This window comes from Triturus cristatus, chromosome 2_2 (genome assembly GCF_964204655.1).
Source record: "Triturus cristatus chromosome 2_2, aTriCri1.1, whole genome shotgun sequence".
Lineage (NCBI taxonomy): Eukaryota > Metazoa > Chordata > Amphibia > Caudata > Salamandridae > Triturus > Triturus cristatus.
The window spans coordinates 920,899,176-920,922,696 of NC_140582.1; the positions used below are offsets into that span (position 1 = coordinate 920,899,176).

Sequence of the window (23,521 nt, forward strand, 5' to 3'; positions counted from 1 at the left end):
CTGTTATTAAAGTGTTACTAAACAGAACATCTCAAGATAGGGAAAAGTAAGTGACACGTTCATGGCTGTGTAACAGTCGAAGAACAAAGGTAATTGGAATGTGTTACATATCCCCAGGATTTTCTAATTCTTAGTTTCTTGTGCACTTAATTGTCGTGTTCCCCAAATTTCCACCCAATCCAAGGTTTGCAACTACTGAAATGTAGGCTAATATATTGTGTATCGCTGCACCACCGACACAACCCTCTCCACCACAAACCCAGGTAATATGGGTGTCAGCACTGGTACACAAGGAGAAATGTGCACTAGGACAGGAGGAGTTGTACTACAGGTTGACACTAGTAAAGTTATCTGTTGTCAATAATGCACTGGAACAACAATGGACAGGCACACATAGGAGATCTTGTATTGTCTACTTACAACTAGATGACACCATGCTGACGATGATAGATGAAGACGTGCTGGAGCTTTGTACTAGAACCGTCACCAGAACCCCAATCACCAGACCAGCGACCGGATTGGACAACACCGAGTTCTTGAAAATCTCTCCTGCTGCTTTCCCTACAGAGACACAACCACCATGTTTGAACGCCACCTTCGCCAAACCTTGGTAACTGAGACATCCTTTTCTTTTTCAAAAATGAACAAGGAAGTACACAATCGGGGGACTTTGTATGTGTTAGCACAACATAGACATGGGTTCATAGGACAGTGCTATAAAAGGGTCCACACTGGCAGTGTGTAAAGAGATTACTGATAGAGGTGGTATGTGGGTTGAATCACTGATAGATGAATGTACTCAACTACTAATTCAGGTCTCTTCAAGGTGGTTGCGGGGATGAAAATAGATATGTTGTCTGATTCATTTTGACTTCATTTTGATGAAATTGTGTTGAGTAACCTTGATTGTGTGTTGCAAAATCACCACATACCTCCTACCAGCTGGAAGGCTGAGCTCAGGACATCCAGGGAGCAGACAAACATGTAGAGCAGTCCTAGCAGGACTATGAACTTCCCGATTCCTTTCAGCACTGCAAAAACTTTCCCTTTGGTGTCCAGCTCTGAAAAACAAGCCCATAGATATGTGTTATTTTACTTATTCCACAAGTGTAGACAGTAGACATTTGTATGCATGGGTGTCAAACAAGAAGATACCATGGTCATATTCCTAAATGTCCCCCCGTACAAGAATCACGTATTTGCAAAGGAGAAGTTCACAATATCTGAATGCATGGCTTAACTTGCTATTAGACCAATGGTAGCTTAGTCCTCAATAGTGTAGTACATTCTACTACGTCAGTGCTTGCTATGTTGGCCCACCTACAGCACCTATCCATGTGCTACAATGGGTCAGTACACCGGACCTGTAAGGTGTAAAAATGTCTCTCTTTATTGTATATAATAAATCCACAGTATATAAAAAAAAAAAAATATATATATATATATACTCCATTTAAGAGTGTATAGAAAGTAATATAAAATCTCAATAAAGCCCCCAATTTATTTTTAAAAATCATGTTTGTCGATATTAAATTTCATCACATTAAAATACGGCCCTATATAACTTTCTAAAGCACAATGTTATCTATCTTAGTCTATATAAAGGTTAATGTAAATCATCTAAGAGCGAACGTTACATTCCTACTTGTCGCCTACTGGTATAAAGTTAACATAATCACAAGAAATCCATACAAAAACAAACACAAAATAATATACAAAAATTATTTTATATCGCAAATTATCTGATGAGGTCACAATTGTCGAAGTGGCATTTCGGTGGTATGTAGATGTTTTACCCCACCTTCTTTAGGACAACATTTCAAAATAATACACTTATCTAAAAATCACTGTAGATTTACTCTCCTTTCTGCGGGCGATTTAATCCACATCCCTATTATCAATTGGAAAGATCACCTCTTTGATTAGTCTTATTTCTCAATCGTATCTCTTCCGTTCTAAATAGGGAGTCACCTTTGTTTTAGGTCTTTCTCTGGTCCTTTTAGCATCGGCAGGTCCCTTGGATTTCACTGATTATAATCACAGTAAAACAATTTCATTTTCATAACTGATTGCCTGATGTTTTTCACCAATAGTGAACTTTCCTATAATCTACAGGGAGCTTGCTTTCCTTGCTCCCACCTTATCTTCTACTTGTTAACGTCCCGTCATTACGATCCGGTCTACATTAGTCAAACAGTTTTAAAGAACATCAGGCAATCAGTTATGAAAATGGAATTGATCTACTATGATTATTTTTTTATATTATTTTGTGTTTGTTTTTCGATGGATTTCTTGCGATAACATTTACTCTATACCCAGCAGCGGCCCATGCAGGTAAGAGCAGTGGGGACAGGTTGGGGAGGAATTCGACAGATGATCACGAGGGAAAATTAAATAATTTCCCCCGTAATTGTCTGTCGAAATCCCCCCTCCCACCCGACCCCACCATTGCACCACTCTTACCTGCACAGGCCGTGGCTGTTTATGCCATTAGGTGACAAGTAGGAATGTAACATTCACTCTTAGATGATTTATAATACCCTTTAAATGGACTGAGATAGATAACATTGTGTTTTAGAAAGTTATATAGGGCCATATTTTAAAGTGATGAAATTTGATATTGACCGAATATGTTTGTGTTTTTTAAATCTGGATTTAATGAGATTTTACATTACTTTGTATACACTCTTAAAAGGACTATATATATATAAAAGATTTTTTATATAATGAGGATTTATTATATACAATAAAGAGAGGCATTTTTACATCATACAGGATTTAGTGCATTGTTAGTGGTGTAGTTGGTAAATGTATGGGGTTTTCTTTATGAAAAAAGTAAGATATAGAGTAAGTTTCACAAAAGGGATCTATTATAGTTTCTATGATTATTGAACCCTGTCTCTTTTGGTAGAAGGGTACCTCTCTCACAATTGTGGACTACAATGGGTCAGACCGCAGCAGTGCAGCTCATCTATACCTTAAGAAACATCTACAGGGTTTTGGAGACATGCCAAAGGCTACTGGTTTCCAAACTAATCCAATATAGGATGTTAAGCTTTTTTCACATGAACAGCAAAGGTTGTAAGTGGATCATGTACAACAGAAAGATATTTTTGAGTTAATCAATACTAGAGTTGATCATATATATTATTAATAGAAAAAACAAAAATAAAAGGGTGACCCATACATTCAATACACAACTTAACATGTATTGGCAGTATGTTACAAAGCCAGTCCTCTGTGCTCATGTGATCACACAGTTACTAGTACCATAATAGTGTGTACAAGTGTGTAAAAGACATATGATAATGAAACAATATTAAATAATAGTGGCCAGAGTAATTTTCCCGTCCTGGGGTGCAAAATGTTCATAAATATTATGTTCACATTGGCATGGTCGTCAACAGCATTTTGACCCTGTATCCTTTGATCATGACTCTCAAATAATACAGGGTCGAAATGCTGTCAGAACTAATTTCGTTTTATAACAACAACAAAGTGTAACCAATAGTAGAGCTATTTATGCAGTTTGGTGCCCTTGTAATGTCATTTACATTGGCCAGACATTGCAGAAGATTAGGTCCAGACAGCACAGTTAAGGGCAAGGTAATATCTACACCCCTGGCTGACCATTTTACTGAGAAAAACCATACTGAAAATGACATCAGATGGCAAGTTATTAAAGTAGTCACAAAACACACAATGTGAGGGAGAGATCTGCAAAGTCTGTTGAACAAAGCTGGGTGTTGTGGATCTTAAAATGTAACAGCATTATGGATGGTCTTAATACTATTGAGGAATGCCACTCCATTGTATATAATTAGGCTTTGTGGCTAGTTCATATACAATCACTCTGTCTTTCAATGTTTTCATTCCTTGATACAAATACTCATGTATCTGACTTTCCTTTTGTAACACATTCAGTCTGAACATACCGAGCAACTGCTGTTTCTCATATATCATCCATGATGTCTATCCGAAATATTTTGATATTTCTCTACCCTCAATCATTTCTGAGAAAGGTTTCCTCTTTATGCAATTCATGTTGTTGAGCGCATTTTTTGGCAAAAATGTAACTCACGGTTATGCTTTGTATTGTCTCAAGTTATTATGCTTGTGATGATGTGCGACATGGTCCTTATTTATGTTGTACTACACAACTTGTTCCTTCTGCCATATGGGATTGTTGATTGAACATATTGCAGCTTTGACTTTTGTGCACTTTTATTTAGTGCCTATCTTTTTTAAATGAACCCTTCCCTTCATGTGTCTTGTGCTCATTAAAACTCCGGGGTTACGCTCCAACAAATCCTCTTTTTTTAAAAAAAATTACTGTTCTGAAATACACACATTTCCCAATTTTTTATCTTTCTAAAAAAAATACTTTTTCAAATATATTTACAAATATCTCAACTTTCATAACTTATTTAGTCCTTTAGAATCTCTTAGTCTTTTTGTGGGCCTTGGACTATAGGGATACCACTTTCATTTCCATTAATGTCATGTGACCCGGCATTCATATTAATAGTTGGCAGCATCCAGCATGCCTATGTTCCCTCCAAGGTGTGCGTCTGCACGCACACACACACTGCTACTCTGATGTGCCCAGAGTCTTTCATGGAGCACGCAGGCCACATCAGAAACCAGGAGAGCCTTTCTAATAGCACACTTCTTTCACACTAGTGTGTGATAACTGTTACGTTGCTTGGCCTCCTGCATTGCAAAAAGGAACAAATAACCCATCTAGGAAGGAGGGCGGACAAGTAATTAGCCTGGAGGAGGTGAATATATGTCTTTTAAGTGCTGTGAGATTGAATAGGTGGCTCTCAAATAACACAGCTTCATTCACAAATTGTCTGTGGCTATTTTTCTGATGTTTGCCTTCCCGCTGCCCACGACCCATAGCCCTCCCCCAGCACTCCTGAGGTGTGGAACCCTAAATAGCTAGCTTAAGAGGCCAAAGCATAGAGAGAGAAAACAGGAGGGCATTTGGAAATGTGCCTAAGGTTGAGAAAGGCCAGTCTCAAAGCGCTGTTCTAAAAGTAAATAACAAACCTGACAATTTGGGTTTCATATACATTACTAGAGCTATGACTTTCATGAATTATCAATACATTTATTAGATTGACTTCCTGGGTGATTTTGTTCATGAGTATCCATATTTCAAATTATTTTTTTCAGATTCCTCCACTTTTTCTATTTTTACCATAGCATCTGGCGCCAATCTTCTGTTTGCAGTTACATTGCTCAAGCTTCACCAAAATGTTGTTGGACCTAATGATGACCCTCAAATGATACAGGGTCAAAACGCCATCAACGACCATGACAATGACAACATGACATTTATGAGGAATTGTTCTGACCCCTACTATTTATTATTGTTTCATTGTCATATTTCTTTTACACTCTTGTCCACAGTTTTTTTTGTACTATTCATTGTGATCAACTGAGCACAGAGCACTTGCTTTGCAACATACTACCATTACACACTATATTGTATATTGAACAAATGGGTCCAGCCTTTTCTTTCGCTTTTTTTCTATTATTACTATATAAGATCGACTCTACTATTGATTAATTGATTACTTTATTAATATCTTTGCGGTGTACATCATTCCACTTGGAACATTTCTTGTTGATGTGTTTGTATGCCCTTGGTTCCCGGCAGTTTTTGGGCTGCCCCTGTTTTTAATAGCCATGCCTTTGTCACAGGCCATTTTATGGGGATGCCCCTTTATTTGCATACTCCACTGATTTGATGTATCCCTGAGCGATCACTTCAGTTAGCTTAACAGTCTCTTTTGGATGTGACCTGCCTCCTAAGATCTAGGCTCGGGTTGGCGGAAGCGGGCTCTCATTTTCTTTGAAATGTTTTCCACCTTTATCCGAACAAGATGTACAATTATGGACTTTTAAGAAAGGCACTTTTAAGACTCACCTATGTTGCTGACTTTTTGCACTCTGACTGGTAGATCTCAGTTCTAGTACTATTATGTTCTCGGGCAGAAGTTTGCACTTTTAAAACTCATTCATTCATTCAACCATCCATTCATTCTTGTAACCTAAGCATACCTGTCTTAGAAGGAAATATTATCACTTTTTTTTTTTTAAATCAGAATCTTCTATGCCCGCACTGCTTTCCAATAATACGAGTATTTGATATCGGTGCACATTCTTTGCAAGTAAATGAGGTATAGGTTTCTCTCCCTCCTTTCCCTCCCAGAATAAACTCATGGTACTTTTTCTAACAATGGCGGCCTTTTTTCGTGGTAACAAAGTTTCTTCTGATCTCGTTGCCTCTAGGCATTCCCCTTCCATAGTAAGACTCCCATTCCTCGAGTCAATCTACAGAAGTGCAGCCACCCTTGTCATGGAATGCAGCAGCTATTCTAGAGGAGCCTGGCCCGTATAATGGCTCCATTATTAAGCGAAGCGGTCATCTGTGCTGCACAATGTTAAATCAAAAAGCAAAATATAAGTTTGAAGAGGAAACGTACTGTTGTCAATGTATTACAGCTGTGCATTTTAATTTAACGTGTGCTAGCTGCATATCTATGCATAGTGCATGTTGAACAATTCCCTAATTATTAATATTTATTATTTTTCAAGGATTACAAATGCACATTTTATGGGGTGACTCTGCTGGGCCTCTGTACTGTTGTGCAGCCCAAAAAAACACGCAGAAGCACAGGCATTGGTTTGGACTGCAAGATTTTCTGCAAACTTTTACAGTAAAAGCCTGGAGCCAGTCAACCAGATTTTTGTGGATTTGACATTAATAAGTAAGTAAGTAAGTTTTGTTGTCTGATTAATAAAAATCATCACAAAATGATACATTACAGTAAATATCCATCAGTTTAACAGAAAATATTTTTATATAGACCATATTACATTATGAAATCATTCTGGTATTTAAGAACTATCCTCATAAACAATTCACCAAAGTTAAGAATAAAGTTGCATTTATCCTAGCCTGCAGAAAACGATACAGGCTGTGTAAAAATGCCATATGCTTGTTTACAGTGTATGCATAAAAACACCTCAAGGCTTAAAAATAGAGCTGCCTTTATCCAAACCCGCAAAAAAACATGCAGGGTACATCAAAGTGCCAAATGCTTGTACGCAAATAGAGCTGCTTTTATCCTAACCTATCACAATACTAGTTTTCACTCCTTTGATAACAACTGTGCCCCTGTGCTCATGACACTCTGCCTTGTAACCATTGCTTTAAATGGACACACGGGTTGGGGCCTGCAGACTCTGTGGATGCAAACACACAAGTGAGAATCTGATTTTGCTGTTTACACACAAAAAGGGCATTGGAAAAAGTGACTTGCCCTTATTTTGCAAAGTGTTACCACGCACGCACAAAGCATTGGACTTAGCACAGGGTTGCATTTCAGAGGAAATTTGCCAAAAATGCTGTTTTTACTAGATGATTTTTCATTGCAGAAAAAAATAACATTACTTGAAGTGACTCGTCCCTATCTGTTGCTCTAGATCTAAAGGTGTCAGGAAGAAGAGCTGGGAGATGCTGATGACACGCACCAGGCAAATTGGATACACAACTGTGCACACCATACCTCCCCTGACTTGCCTACATGTCTCCAAGTCCGGTAAAATTATGCTGGCGCCTCCTATTCCTTTGAATAATCACTAGCATAGGGTGAGTACAAGACACTATAGTTTGCAGATCCTTTAAGCACCCTAACAACCAACGCAGGAACATGAGCCTGCAGGCGGTTTTGAGAAGCCCTAACTGTGACTTCAAGGCTATTTGAAACCCATGCATTAAAAAAAATACCACATGCCTCCAATGCGCCCCCATGTGCGTCATTTACATTTCCTAACACGAGTTGAGACATCTTAAAATCAAGGCACTGCAAAAGCATTATTCACAATCACACCTGGAACTACATACAGTAAAAATATCGCCTTAAAGCCTAAAAAGGCAGGCCTTTTCAGGAGGTGCATCGCCAACCTAAAGTACACCCTTGAGTTATCGATCACCTCTACTACTGCAGTTGTCAGAACAACGTTCAATACCTGTTACCTGCAGACAAATCAACACATCCTATGGGTCAGTGCCCCCTCCGACCCTCTTAGAGAAGCCCAAACCAATTAGCCTGAGCACCAAGAACAATGCCTCATGGGGCACCTTTACTCCCCTCAGTGAAAGAGACACTAACAAGATTCTTCAGAGTATCAACCCATCTAATCCCTTCAGCGACCTTCCATCTTCAAACAAATCAAGGATGTCATCATCCCTATCTGGACAAAGATTGTCAACGCGTCACTGTCACAAGGTACGATCCCAGATTTCCTAAAAGCGGTGAACACCCTAAATATCGATTCAGAAAAATCGACTGCCCAGAATATCGAATTTAAAATATAGAGTGGACAGAATATCGAATCACCAAAATATAGTATGTCAGAATATCGAAATTAAGGTAAGAAATATCGATTGCTATAATATCGAATTTAAAATATCGTTTTCCATAATATCGAGAAAAAAAATTAGTGTTATGTATGTTAGTATATGTGTTAAAAATATATATTATTTTTGTAATGTATGTTTAATATTTTTAAAGTAATGAATGTTATGTTATTTAATTTTTGCATAATTTAATTCCGTAGCAGGTTGTGGGTTTATAGGGGAATAGGGTGGGAAGTAATTTAATTATAGTAAATTAAATATTAGTTTTTATGAATTAATAACTATTTTTAATTGAATTTTGCGTTTTAGTTCTGTAGCGGGTTGTGGGTTTATAGGGTAATAGGGTGGGAAGTAACTTAATTGTAATTAAATAAATATGTATTTTTATTTGTATGAATTGATAATTATTTAATTGTTGATTAATTATTAATTGTTAATTAATTTGTATTAATTGGTAATTAATTTTAATTAATTGATTAATTGATAATTATGTTAATTGTTTTAATTTATTATTTGGAGTGGGCTGTGTGTTATAGGGGAATAGGGTGGGAAGTAATTTCATTGTAATTAAGTAATTATGTATTTTTATTTATATGTATTGATAATTAATTAATTGTTAACTAATTATTAATTGGTAATTAAGTTTTATTAATTGGTAATTAATTTTAAATTGGTATTGATAATTAATTTATTTTTATTTAAATATTAAATAATTACTTTCCCAACTGTTGCACTATCTGGAGTTGGAATAGTAAGTTTTTACCCATACGCTATCCAACGCTTTCCCTACTGTTGCACTCACTCGAGTGGGAATAGTAATTTTTACCTCTACGTTATCCAACGCTTTCCCTACTGTTGCACTCTCTGGAGTGGAAATAGTAATTTTTACCCTCACGCTATACAATGCTTTCCCTACTGTTGCACTCTCTGGAGTGGGAATAGTAATTTTTACCCCTACGCTATCCAACGCTTTCCCTACTGTTGCACTGTCTGGATTGGTAATAGTAATATTTACCCTCCCGCTATCCAACGTTTTCTCTACTGTTGCACTCTCTGGAGTGGGAATAGTAATTTTTACCTCTACGCTAATCAATGCTTTCCCTACTGTTGCACTCACTGGAGTGGGAATAGTAAACGTTACCCCTACGCTATCCAACGCTTTCCCCACTGTTGCACTCTCTGGAGTGGGAATAGTAATTTTTACCCCTACGCTATCCAATGCTTTCCCTACTGTTGTACTCACTGGAGTGGGAATAGTGATTTTTACCCCTACCCTATCCAATGCTTTCCCTACTGTTGCACTCACTGGAGTGGGAATAGCAAATTTTACCCCTACGCTATCCAACGCTTTCCCTACTGTTGCACTCTCTGGAGTGGGAATAGTAATTTTTACCCCTACGCTATCCAACGCTTTCCCTACTGTTGCACTCACTGGAGTGGGAATAGTAAATTTCACCCCTACGCTATCCAATGCTTTCTCTACTGTTGCACTCTCTGGAGTGGGAATAGTAATTTTTACCCCTAGGCTAGCTAATGCTTTCCCTACTGTTGCACTCATTATTAATTAACATAAAAATTATTACTTTAATTATTTTAATTATTATATATTATTTATTTTTATATTTAGATAATATGTTTATTTATATATATATATATATATGTCAATATGTTTTTTATAATGTTCTAATTATTTTATAATTAAGATTAATAATTATTTTATAATATTTTTAAGTAAATATATTTTTTACAAATGTTTACATTACATTTATTATTTTTACATTTTAAGCTTTTTTACCTTATTTTAATTACGTTTTATTTAATTGTGTTTATTATTTAATTACTTTTATAGTATTTTTATTACATTTAAAAAATTCAATATTTTAGTTAACTATATTTTAACATTCTATATTTTGTACTCAATATTTTAGTACTTACGTGTTTGTAGATAGGCATTCTATATTCTGTCCCTCGATATCTTGGAGTCGATATTTTGGGTAGTCTATATTCTGTACCTCGATATTTAGTCACTGAACCCCTAAAAGCAGCTCAGGTATCACATGTACAAAAAAAACTAATGCAGATAGTACTGACCTTAACAACTTCCGCCCTATCTCTAACATCCCCCCTCTAGCCAAATGCGTCCAATCACACCTCTGTGCTCACATCGAGAATTTCCAACTCCTGGACCAACATCAATCTGGCTTACGGAGTGGGAACAGCACGGAATCGGCTCTCACTCACGTTATGGATAACATTTTATAAAAGCTTGACCAAAATTAATCTTGCCTCATAATCCTCCTTGACCTTTCCTCTGCGTTTGACACTGTCAATCACGACAACCTCCTATTCATTTTGAAGAACAGGATGGGCCTCTCTGTTCGGGTGTTTCAATGGTTTTCGTCTTTCCTCCACCACAGAACCCAAAGAGTCAAGGTGAACCACTCTCTAGTATCCATGAAGCCCCCCCAAGGGTCAACCCTATCTCGTATACTCTTCAACTTGTTTTTGGAACAATTAGCTGTTGCATTAAATTCCACAAACATCCTCTTCCATATGTATGCGGATGATACGGAACTTTATCTAAAAATCTCCTCTCCGGATAACCTCATATCACTCAACACTACTCTAACGACTACTCAAAACTGGTTAACTGAGAACCATCTCCTGCTCAACACCTCTAAAACAGAATTTCTCCTCATTTCTCCTCCGAATCACATCCCCAAGTTTGACCTTTGGATAAGCCACCTCACTGCCCTCAACTGCTTCCCCCCTCATTATTAACTCGGAATCACCCTGAACAAGCATCTGAACATGAAGAATCATATTAGCAATGTGTGCAAGGGAGCTAATCACCTGATGAGGATACTCAGGAATCTCAAACCATTCCTTCCACAAGCTGACTTCAAGCAGGTGGTCAAGCGCTTGTTTTGCCAATGGCCAATGGCAGTGCTACGCTCTGTGGCCTCCCAAAATATACTTTGGCCCCACTAAGGGCATCATTGAACGCTGCTGCCAGATTGGTTAAGGGTGCCAAAAGAAATGCACACATATCCCCAGTCCTAAAGTGGTTGCCCTACGAAGCACAAATACAGCTAAAGATTGCCTGCCTGTCTCACAAAGCCCTCCATTTCAAAACCCCCAGTTATCTAGTGCAAAAGCTAGAATTATCCGGAGGTGGTAGACCTTCAAGAATTGCTAACTCTTTCCTCCTGAAACTACAGATCTTTAGCAAAAAGAAAATGTTTCACCGAGCTTTCTCCGGCTCTGCCCCAAATATCTGGAACTCTCTCCCACCGGAAGTACGCAAAATCTCCAAGGTTGCTTTCAAATTGGAAGTTAAAAGATTCCTTATGAACAAGTTCTTACCTTAAAGGGGTTTGGATCATCTGCTCTAAGGTATTAGACTTTCAACTTTAAGACCTGTGCTGGGTGCTACTCTTCTTTTAACTTATCATTGGCTGCCCTCCTAGTTCGCTAAGTACCAGTTATTGTTTTAGGCTCTTTTGACCCCTTTGTTTGTAACTGTCCTGTTTATTATTCCTATTTGATGCCGGTACTGAATTTATTACCTTCCTTCCCTCCAATTGTAAAGCGCTCTGATATCCTTCGGGATCATGTTCGCTCTATATAAAACTTTATAAATAAATCAACCCCACGCGACCACTCAAGGCTACTCTGATTCCCCCTGCTCTAGTAAGCCAATGGTTTTAGCCGTACTGCCACAGTACTGGTCTTCACGGCAGGAGGTTAGAGTTTAGTGTCATGTAAGCCATAATTGCTTCCAAAGCAGTATTTAGTACGTCATTCAAATGCTGCTGTGTTTCATCTTTAACACAGGCGTTGTTATGGGCCTAGAAAACAATTGCCTCTGTAAACGGCGGTCATTTCACCAATCAGAACCTTAGTTGAATCCAATGTGACCTCCTTTGCTTGCAAGCAGTCTTCCCTGAACCCTTAACCCCCCCCAGCTTCATTGCTGGTATGATCTACTCCACCTTCTAATACCTCAGTAAAATCGTAGAGAACAATGTGCAAATAAAACTACAAAAATATGTTGAACAAAGGAGTACATTTACAAACCCTTTCTCCATCACAACGTCACTTTCAGTGACATTTTTCATTTCTCCTCGTTTTTGCTGTTTTCATGTGAGTTGTGTTGTGCAGCACACATGAAAACAGCAAAAGGCCAATGATTGTTTATGTACAGGAAGGTCCCCTTCCTGCACATGAACAATCATTTTTTTTTAAATGCTGTTTTGCAACTTCTTTGCGCTGCATTAAGCAGCACACATAGAAGTTACAAAGAGGCATTTAAAGATTGTTTATGTGCAGTAAGAGGGACCTTCCTGCACATAAACAATCTTCCCCTGAATGCAGACACCCTTGCACCACCTGCGTTGGCGCTAGGCTACTGAACTTACCGCCAGCACAGGGGGAAACGCAGGGCTGCACCATATTCTTGTAAATATGGTGCAGCCCTGCGTTTCAGAAGTGGCAGAGCGTGTCGTTAAGCCAAGAAGGCTAACGACACGCTCCGCCACTTCTTTGTAAATATGCCCCAAAGTTCCTTACTATGATCATCTGCCAGTCTCTCGGCTCATGACCGAAATTAAGACAAGGCTAGTTAACATTTGAATTTGAAAAGAACCCTTAACCCCATTGGTCTACAATCTGCCGTATACCCTTCCTGTTTCTGCTTATGATAGGGTGGGCAGTGCCATGGTTTCAAACAGGCTAAATGAGTGCCAGGGGATATCTAAAAATTCTTTTTGGTGAGTCAATCCATCATTTAGCGAAATATGAGGCAAGCAAAAAGTAAGTTAAACAAGTAGTAAACTGTCTTCTGAAGCAATCACTAGAAGAGCCAAACAGACATATGCTCCAGGCTCCACCAGAAAGGGATCTGCTTTGAATCGTGATACTAGAACCTCAGAGGGATTCCCTGCCTATGCTTCACCTCCTACACTGGAGAACCCACTGAATAGATGATGTTCATTGCTTGCTCCCAGGCTTGGAAGGCTGGGACCTTAAAAGGAAGAGTCAGCTGTGGGTGCCACACAGGCCCGTTAGCGTCTTACAGGACAGCCAGGGCCTGAGCGGGCTTTTGCTTTTCCCCTCTAGACCCTCTTGGTCAAATAAATCAGTCCTCTGATGGAAGTTAATGCTCCCTGGTGTATGATTTTGTAGACAGATGCACAATACTCTGTCCTAGTCAAAGGATCAAACCGTGGCGTGCAGGCCCGCACGCGTTCAACGCCCAGGACACTCCAATGCAACAGATATGCAAAGAGAAATGTTCATAGTATCAAGCCAAAGATAATGCTCCCTTTAACTATAAAGGTGGTATATTTACCTGACCACTTGGGCCCTGAACTTTTCAGTTCGGGCATGTCCCATGGATCTATCTCTTCTTGCCCTGCACAATCGCCCGCAAGCTCAGTAGAATTATCCACCAAGGTGAGGGTAGAGTAAGCCGGCAGCAAAGCTGGATCTGGTTCATCTAACGCCATATTATCTATATTGGAAAAAAAATGATGGGATAAGCTAACATTAGTGCCTCGGGAGAAGCACAACAAAACTACTGTCATAGTATCAGAGCATGACGGTACTTACCAGAGGAGTGCGCCACGCCATTTCCAGTCTGGGATGGGAGTGCAGAGGAAGCCTCCAATTTGGTTTCATCTTGAGACACTTGCAATTCAGGGAGAGGTGCCATTTTTTCTAAAAGAATAAAAGATAAAAAGTGAGCTAATCAAAAGCGCACAGCATCCTTCAAAGCACACAGCAGGATCAGAGGCAACAGGATCCTCTGTACTTCTAATGAAACACTCCATCATGGTTTACAGGGCTGGACTGAACGCGTTGCACAGGTCAGTGCAAATGCAGGTGCTAATTTGCTCATTCACCAATACAACACTGCCCATCCACCAATGGATTACCCGTAAACCACCCGCTAAAAGAGCAAGTCCCCTGCATTGCACCTCCACTGGGTCCTGGTTAAGTGAACGTCTTTGAAAGCCGTATCCTTGCTTCTCTGGCTTCATTCACAGACAGGATAACGCACACCTCCTGGTTCTCTTTTAGGTCCTGAAATAATTTGCTCCTTTCAAAACTGACATTGTATTTAACTCCTTCGAAGCATCAAGTTTGTTTGCCTGATTCCATGAAAGGAATATTCTGACTGAGAGAAAAACAGTCATGGAATATGTGTGCCTGGAACATACACAGTGCGAAACTATCTACAAACTAATTGAAAAATAAACAAAAAGGTTGCACGGTTACAAGACAGGTGACCAGAACAAGGACAGGTGGTAAATTTCAGAAGGATTCTCGCTCTTGTTCTAGAACATGTGACAGAATACACCAGATATAGAAACCGATGCAGGACTGTTGTGATAGTAGGTGGAACAGCCTGGCTCACCAATCAGTTGCAATAGGCTAGCTTTCTTCCCCAAGTTCTGCAATGAAAGTACAGCTCAGTGAATTAGTTCACCAGGTCTTCAACCAGCAGCAATACAGTGCTAAGGAACTATGGGGCATATTCTCAAGAACATTTGCTAACCATTGCAAAAGTTACTTAACACAACCTAAAACATCGCAGTCTATTGCGGGAAATTTACGCCATGTTAACCAAGTATTCACAACACAGCGGTACCATGCGATACTCACCAGATAACACGCCAAACGGCGAATTAAAATCAATGCCACGCTGCAAAAATGCAAAACACGAACATTCCACCTAAAAAGCTGCGATGAGGCCAAGCGCGAAACAAAAAGTTGCTAAAACCAGCCACAGGCCTGCAAATCCCACGAATCTGGCGGAAAATGCACTATAAAAGAAAGAAAAAAAAACACACCAGAAATAATCCAAAGTGCGCAGCACCATGTATGCAATCTGACCGAGCGCAGAGGCCAATGTGAACGCCACAAGCCCCACAGACCACCAAGGGACAATGGGGTCGGGGAAGGCCAGGGAGAAGAGGGAGAGGAAGACGGAATGCAGTCCGCAGCAAAACCAGATCAGCATCACGGAGGTGACAGAACACTACCATCAACTGACCCACAAGTAGACCACCTGGAATGCAGTCGGAGTGCCGAGGAGGCCAATCGAGGAGGCCAACAGGCACTGGCATGATGTGACAACCAAAATCAGGCACAAACCTGTCGCAAACAGTAAGGCTGCAACGGCGACAGGAGGTGGCAGTCCTGCGCCACACGAGGAGATGGAGGAAAGCTAGACCACAATCATCAGTGTGGAGATGGTGAAAGGAGTAGGGAGTACGGACATAGTCCGAGACAACCAGACACAACATCAACAGGGTGAGTAACGACCAGGGACTGGGGGGACGGGGAGAGATGGGCACAATGGCACACATGCCCAACGAGGAGTAGCACACTGCACACCCACAATTACCCGGGATCATGTCCCTGATCCCCTTGGAACACTGCAGCACACACACATAGTAAGAACAGCACACCCACATTGACGACAACATGGTACAATGCGCAAAGCCGACACTGCAGAACAGAGGACACAACCGCACACGCACAGAAACATGCCTACTACATCTGACAGAGCAGGAAACTGTGCAATGGAATAGTATGCGTACGACCTCACAACCGTCATGTAGTCCAAATGTACACTATCCGGCAGCAGTACTCAGCACTTCCCAAACAGTCACAATGTACATTGTCAAACAGTCTGCATGTAAACAAGAACAATGCTCCAACATACATGTCAACACAATGTCAACATGCATCTCCCCTTACACATCGCAGAGGGGCACACAACACCTCCAGCAGAGCACAGAAGAGGACCACCACACCTTCGACATCGATGCCCTACAACAGCCCATGGACATCCCACGCAACCCACCACCAGGACCCGGGCAGCCAAGCTACTCAGAGGAGAACACAGAGCCTGCAACAGACCACACAGCAGGAAGCACCCGCATGCACAGCTGGCTCACAACACTTCATCCACCCACCCACCCATGGCACCCCAATGCAATGTGTCAGCACGCCAAAAGGAGGTGGCCCAACAGGTGTGGGTGGAGTCCAAACCCATGGAAGGCAAACTAGATCACATTTGTTGGTGTCTATCCTTCAGGGACCACCTACACCCCACAAAGGAGACCCACACTGTCATAGACACATGTAGATGCACATTCACAGTACCGAACGACGGCCAGGGTCACGCAAATAGCAGCCACACACCCACATTGGCTCTCCGTACGATGGCCCAGGCCACTCCCCTTACGAACTGAGTGGGTGAAGACAAAGCTACATGGCCAAGCTCTGACCCTCGGCCTGCGGGGATATGTCTGCGTCCGCTGTACACAGCACAATGCAATGTCGTAGGGCCCAGGGCCCTCATGCATACAACAAGACCACAGGGACACACGCATATATCATGTTGAACTGGCTACCGGCATGAGCGCCCGGCCCCTTTATTGGCAGGGCCACATGTATAGTGACGCCTGTGCTGGATGTATGTGCGGAAAGTGTAAGCCAGCACGCACGGAATGCTTGGTCCTGGCAAACACTTGAACAGTGGACACCAGTGCAACGGAAACTGAAAACACCTGCATAACAGAGTCAACTGCTGAGCAACATGGAGGGAGCCGGAGAAAGTCCAGAGGACATCCAACATGCAAACAGAAGTGTCGTGAGTTGCAGTGCACTGTGGTTGGGACACTAGAGATGAGCGCGCTCATGTGAAGAAAAAGTCTCAGATTGTGTCCCTTCTAAATATTCCTGATGCAGATGCAGTGGGGTGTGTTAGACCTGCATCATCTTCCTCATCAATGTCCCAGGTCTCCCACACTGCTTGAGATGACATTGCTGTGCCACCTCTCCACAGCACAAAACTCAATCAGTAACGGACGATGGCTTGTGGTGCACTGAGTTATTGGCACCTGGAGTGCTGAGCAGGGCATCAGGCAGATGATGGCATCCACGACAGGTGTGAGCAACTCCTAAAGTCATTCAGGACCACCATTTCGACTCTAGCAGATGGCCGTTGGAGATGGTTCTTGCGGTGGTGGTGTGTACCTCCTGCGGTGATGTGACGTCTGGGCTGGCAGGACTCGATTTGATGTGTGAGCCCTGGTGGCCCGCAGTTGAGGCCGGAGGCTGCAGACAGCACAGGGCCACAGACACATGTCGTTGATGACCCCAAGGCCATCACCTCAGAGGCCATCCAATATCTCAGAAGAATGTGTCCCGGACCTGACCAGCACAGAGTTAGTGGCCCCGGATGCACTGCGACCGGCACAGGCACCCAGCCACGGGACGGTGACTTGCGGTGTAGTCAGATGGGCCATGCGACCTGAGCGGGTTCTCATCAATGTCTGAGGTGTATGTTGCGGAGGGTTGCGGAGGGTTGCGGGGGACAGTGGAAGCTGTCCTCCAGGGCATGATGCAGAGGGTGGAAGATGTCCAGAAGCAGCAAATGGAGGAGTGGAATGCCACGGCATTGTTTTCACCACAAAGTCAGTATCACTGACATAATGATGATGACAACCCCAAGTCCATGGACTCAGTCACCACCAAAGTCCAACCAGAAAGTGTCCTTGGGTTTCGGGGAACAGACTTAGTGGCACCGGGGCTGGAAGGGGATGCAGTCTGCGATGAGGCCTGTACAATGACATCAAGTCAGCCTTAAATAAATCAAGGCTGAATTCAAAATTGTGTGTGACCTACAGTGTAGGCCGGAGGCAGCGGTCAGCAAGGGCCGGACGCGTTTCAACAAGCCCCTCCTGGAACACGACGTTGAGATGACATTGTGGGGTGACTTGTGATTGATGGTGGCAAAGGCACCAGAGCCAAGCGGGTGTTTAGTCAGCGATGATGACGTGTCATGCCTGGTACGTACTGGAGTGGATTGGCGTGAGGCCTGCTGGACCGCATTGTAGGCTGACGGCGTAGTCATCAAGGGCCCACAGACACGTGTGGTTGGAAGGTCAGGCTCATACTTGGTGTTACCACATCGAAGGGAGTACAGTGAAATATACTCTTTGTTAGTGTGCGTACTCGGATAATGTATGATCAAGACTCAGTCCCAAATGTTTGACCTACTCGCCAGCAGCGTGGGCCGGAGCCAGCGGTCATCAAGGGCCCACAGCCACTTGTCGTTTGGATGCTATGCACATGGTTGCTGCCACCTGATCGTAGGGAGTAGAGTGAAGTAGAATCTTCATTGTTGTGCGTTCACGGACAATGTATGATCAAGACTCAGTTCCGAATGTGTGACCTACTTGACCGTAGTGTAGGCTGGAGGCAGCAGCAGAGTAAGTCAACAAGAAAGGACTAAAGGGGCCTGTGTCATGGAGGCCGTGATGGTCTGAGGAGGCTGCCAAGGTCGCGGGCCTCTGGCTTGGAGCTTGCGCTGGCACGTGGTGGACCCTCCTTGACACACGCCGGTGTCGGCAGGTGATCAGTGTGGCCTGGAGGCTCAGAGGGTTTAGGGTCCAGCAGGCCAAGGTACAGCAGGTGCACAGGATCGCAGGCATTTCCGCTCACGAGGACGGCATCAGCCTCGTGGCAGGGTGAGATGCACCACCTTGGCAGAGATGTTGGGCATTCCGGAAGAGGACCACGCCCAGGGCTACGTGCTCTTTATTCACACCCCTACGCTGGCCTGGCGTACGCCGGGCCTTCCCACTCCGCTCACACTTATGGGAGGGACGTAACAGGCAACATTTCCGCGAACTCCCCCACTGGCTGGAGTGACATGGTTGCGTCCACTGTCCACTATACTCCATACACCAGCGGTGTTTGTCGCCATAGATATGGGTGTGTTCTGCATACTGTGGTCTGTCCAGCACATCGCCGCCACTCTTGGCATTGTGTGCTTTCCCAATCATGGTTCTCCTGCCTCCTTCACACATGACTGGTTCCCACCTCTCCCCCCATTCTGCTATTGTGTGGCTGAGGTGCTATGCCGTTGATGGCTCATGTTCACAGCTGGCCCAGGTTACCATAGTAAGTTGTTCTGTTGTGTCTGGTGGGTGGGCATGTTTTTTTGCATGTTGTATGTGATTTTGTGACGTGTGCATTGCCAGAGTTGTAAGTTGCATGGTTGTGGAGTTGAGGTGTGTGAGGTGTTCATTTGGGTCTTGCCAAGGGGCTGTGCATTTCCCTTTGTGCCATCCTGGGAGCGCAGGTTGAAGTTGGACTGTCGGAGGATGATGGAATCATGCACACTGGCTGGGTATTTGGCGACGACATTGGTGGAGATTCAACGGTGTTCGTATGTTGCCTGGACATTGATGTGAGACGTGTGATTTCTGTTGCGGTGATTGTGTGCTGTGTCACCAGGGCGCACAGGTATGACATGTGTGCTGTGGATTGCCCACAACACATGCATGCATCCAGCGATGGCGTATGGTCCTTGCATGGTCTCCAGCGGATCCTGCGCATTGTGTTGAACTTATAGGGACTGGGGTACCAGGCTGATGGTGATGTCCAGGACAGGTGTGAGGGACTTGGATGTGACTGGCTGTAAGACTCCTCCGACTCTGGCGGTGTTGGTTGGGGGGTGCCAGAGGCCAACAGGTGCAGCACAGCCAGCAGCTTTGTGTGGGGTGGGATGTTGGTTATCCGCTGTGTTGGTGCCATCAGCCTGTTGGGCGATGATGGTCAAAACACGTAGGATGGTTGTCCTTTTGGGCCTGTAGTGGGCAAAGACATTGTCAGGTGTTGGGTCTGTGAGGCTGGTGCATTTCCTGGGGGTCCACTGCCTTTGTCTGCGCTGCCTCTGTGGTGGTCTGGAGGGGGGCTTTTGGGGGTTAGGCTCCTGGGGGTGGTGGCGGTGGGTGTTGTGGCCTCTTGGGTGTCCGGCATGCTTGTTCAGTGGCTCCATGGCATCTGTTGTTCTTCAGGTGTGGCTCTGAGCTGGGCTCGCTTTTGTGGTGCAGGCTGTGGTCCGACTTTGCACCAGGTCTGAGCAGAAGTTAGTTTCCTCGTGCTAACGCGCCTTATTGCATGTTTTGTGTTCTTATCGCTGATGTGGCTGGTCAATGTGAATGTTGTGGAGGGGTGTTGTTGCAGCTTTTTGCTCGGGAACTCCTACTCTGCATCTCATTAGCGATAGTTGCCGGGGTCATCCTTGGCGATGTTTTTTGCGGCTGCTATCGCCGGAAAACTGGTGATATGAGCTGTTTGCACCAGCTTGTGAATGGGGTGGTAAGTTTATCGCAAATTTGGTTGCGTTAAGGTGCCGATAACTCGGCGATGGCTCCTTGAGAATATGGTCCTATGTTTTCCATAATTTAAACTGCTTTTGGTGCAAGATGCAGACACTATATAGTAGTGGCTCAAAAACTAAACTATTGTACTTGACAGCAAACTGGATTTAGAGGCTCTAGCAAACGTTTTAGACATGGAGCTGCCAATTAACACATTATGGGACTCTACAACTAGCCATGATTTTGAGACAATGAAAAGAGCTTTTTTTGCTAAGCCATTGCCGATATCAAGGTACGTATGAAGACATAAGCAGTACCTGATTCCAAGGCTATCTTTTTTCAAGGCTAATTGTATTCTGGCCTCTTGTCACAGTTGTGTGCAGGAGTCCCAGGAGTACTCCTAGCCAATCTGTACTTAAAACATTACATGTGCAGGCAGTGAGTGTGAACTGTCCTCGAGCAGACAAGCGTGCCCTAAATGAAAAAACAGCTCATAGATATAACCATAACAGCAGAAGAACTCTGAGGCATGGAATGTGTGCTTAGGGTCATTTCGGCTGGGCTGAGCACAGGAATGATGGGTCTGAATGATGCACTAAAATGGACAGAAAACGTGCTCTTCCCAACAAAAAGAGAGTGCCCACGGGTCCGGATCATGAACACATTGACAGCAAGAAGCACCCTGGCTGGAGGGCTCTTTTCAGATCACCCTCACGGGCGCATCTATTGCCAGTCTGCCCTACAAGAGGCTCAGTACCACACCCGTTGCTGGAAGAGGGGGCAGTGTGGGGTCTTGACTAGAACACACTACATGGGCTCCATCTTACCAGTGCCTTAGAAATAATTTGACAGCAACAACAGGAGAATATATGGGACAGGGTATTTTAATGACACATGAATAAATGAAAGGTACTCATGCTTTCTTACAAAATAGCTAAATGCAATAGGACGAAGCACCTGAACATGTTGCACTGTTTAACCTGGGTCCACATATTCCCTACTATCATTTGTGGCATCTTCTCATCGACAGGAACCATGCTTCTTCCCAGTAGTTAAGGTACAAAACCCTTGTTGCATTTTAGGTTTGGTTCACTGACAGGCAGAAGACTCTGTATTACAAATCTGCAAATATGCATATCCATTTACATATATTAAAACACTCTTGCGCAACCACAGCTATCAAACGCTACTTAATCAGAACTCAAAGGTCATATTTCAGACTGGTTATCAGGGAACCCTCGAAGTAGAAGTTGCCACGTATCATGTTTTGCCCACATCAGCATCTGCTTGAGTCTTTTAGCTGTGTATTAATTGTGCACTAGGTTAATTCCTGACAATGAAAATCATGGGAGTGACGTTAGTGCAGAGGTGGTCACCTTTGTGCTTGGCTTCCAAAGGGCGCCTGGGAAAGCTCTGCTGAGCAAGAAGGGATGGCCTGAGCGATGGTGGATCACATTTACATAGCGCTTCGAACCCCTGCAGAGGCACCAAAGCACTTTGAAGGGAAAATAGCATGCTGTGTTTGGCTAGAAAGCATGTGGGTTTGTAATGAGGCAAATGTGGGACAAATTACTGTTGTGTGTGATGGCCAGATGGGCAGTGGCCTCAAGCAAAATGAAGCCCACCCCCCCTGAAGACGGTGAAGAGGGGCCTTGAGTCTCCCATATCTCGCAGACATTCATTGTCCTTGGACTAAATGGGGCCCCCTGAAAGGTTGGTGCCCCCCTCCCTGAACCTCACGGGCTGCAGCGGCCTGTGCTGCACCCCTGCAGATGGTGCTCTTATTATATGATGTGTTGGGATGCTCGCGTGTTTAGTGATGTGGGCCCTAGATATTAGAGGAGTCTCTGTAGTCCTTGGCAAACATTTGCAATCATTCAATGAGAAAACACATAAGCCAGGCGTGCATCCGTCAGAATGTAATGAGGAGGCAGGCTGTGTTTGCTTTGGCCTATCAGTAACACGAGGAGTCAATAATTGGTCAGGAAAGGTATCCCAGCTGAATTAAGAGAACAGTGATCCTTAATGATTGATGGCGCCGAAAGTATACGTGTGACAAGCTGAGATTCTGTTCTCCCCTTTGACCCCCTCACCTAACCCTACCCTGGAGGTTGTATACAATTATCACGTAAGACTAAACAAACACGTAGTTCATTTGCTTACTTAACTTTCAATTATTTCTCTATTTTAGGTTCGTTTAAGCAATTTACATTTCAAAGTTCATTCTTCATACAGAGGCGAAATAAGTTAATCTAGTCTAAAGAGTCTGTCTGCATTGAAAAGTGGGAATGGATGGGTTGAATGTTTTGTGATGTGGTCTCTTGGAATATGCTTTTTGTAATTTTTATGGGCCAGGCATGTCCCCACTCACCATATGCATGGGTATCAGAGAGGGGGACAGAGATGGACATCACCAGCGCATACAATAGAGAGGACCACCACACATGGAGCACACATACATAGAGTCCAGATCAACCCTGCGTTCATCCACTGTCCAACCAAGAACCATACATCCAACATACACACAACATATGTCCTACATTGAAGCCCCGGACATGAAGAAGGCAAAGAACTCCAAATATGAGGACTGTATGGAGCTGGATGGTGGACAATGTAATAACATAGGCACAGATTAACGAGACTTCGCCCCTGGTGTAGGTCACTCAGCCACCGCCATCAGTCGCCTCATCTCCAGGTTGATAGTCACTCTCACTTAGAATGGGGATACACTTTTGGTATCTCTCTATCTTCAGAGCCCAGATCTGATATCACCATAAACCCAGAACTTCACGGAACGCCTCCAGTTGGCTCTAAAGCTGATTCAACTCATGGGTGAAAAAACAAGACTCGCCAAAAAAGCATGGCAGGGTAGGGTGCCACAGCAGAGTAATTT

The 23,521-nt window shown here is 43.2% G+C and overlaps 1 protein-coding gene across 2 annotated transcripts in view; it reads right to left on the reverse strand.

The window, feature by feature from the left end:
- The window catches only part of LOC146862941 (sodium-dependent phosphate transport protein 2B-like), a 90,260-nt gene that overhangs the window by 59,499 nt on the left and 7,240 nt on the right, over positions 1–23,521 (reverse strand). For both annotated transcript variants that reach the window (XM_085642309.1, XM_085642310.1), the window contains exons 2-5: positions 14,051–14,158; positions 13,791–13,952; positions 933–1,061; positions 421–561 (exon numbers count right to left, since the gene is read on the reverse strand). In XM_085642309.1, the coding sequence (XP_085498435.1) occupies positions 421–561; positions 933–1,061; positions 13,791–13,952; positions 14,051–14,153 (535 nt within the window). In that variant the 5' untranslated portion in view covers positions 14,154–14,158. The remainder of the gene's footprint in view (positions 1–420; positions 562–932; positions 1,062–13,790; positions 13,953–14,050; positions 14,159–23,521) is intronic.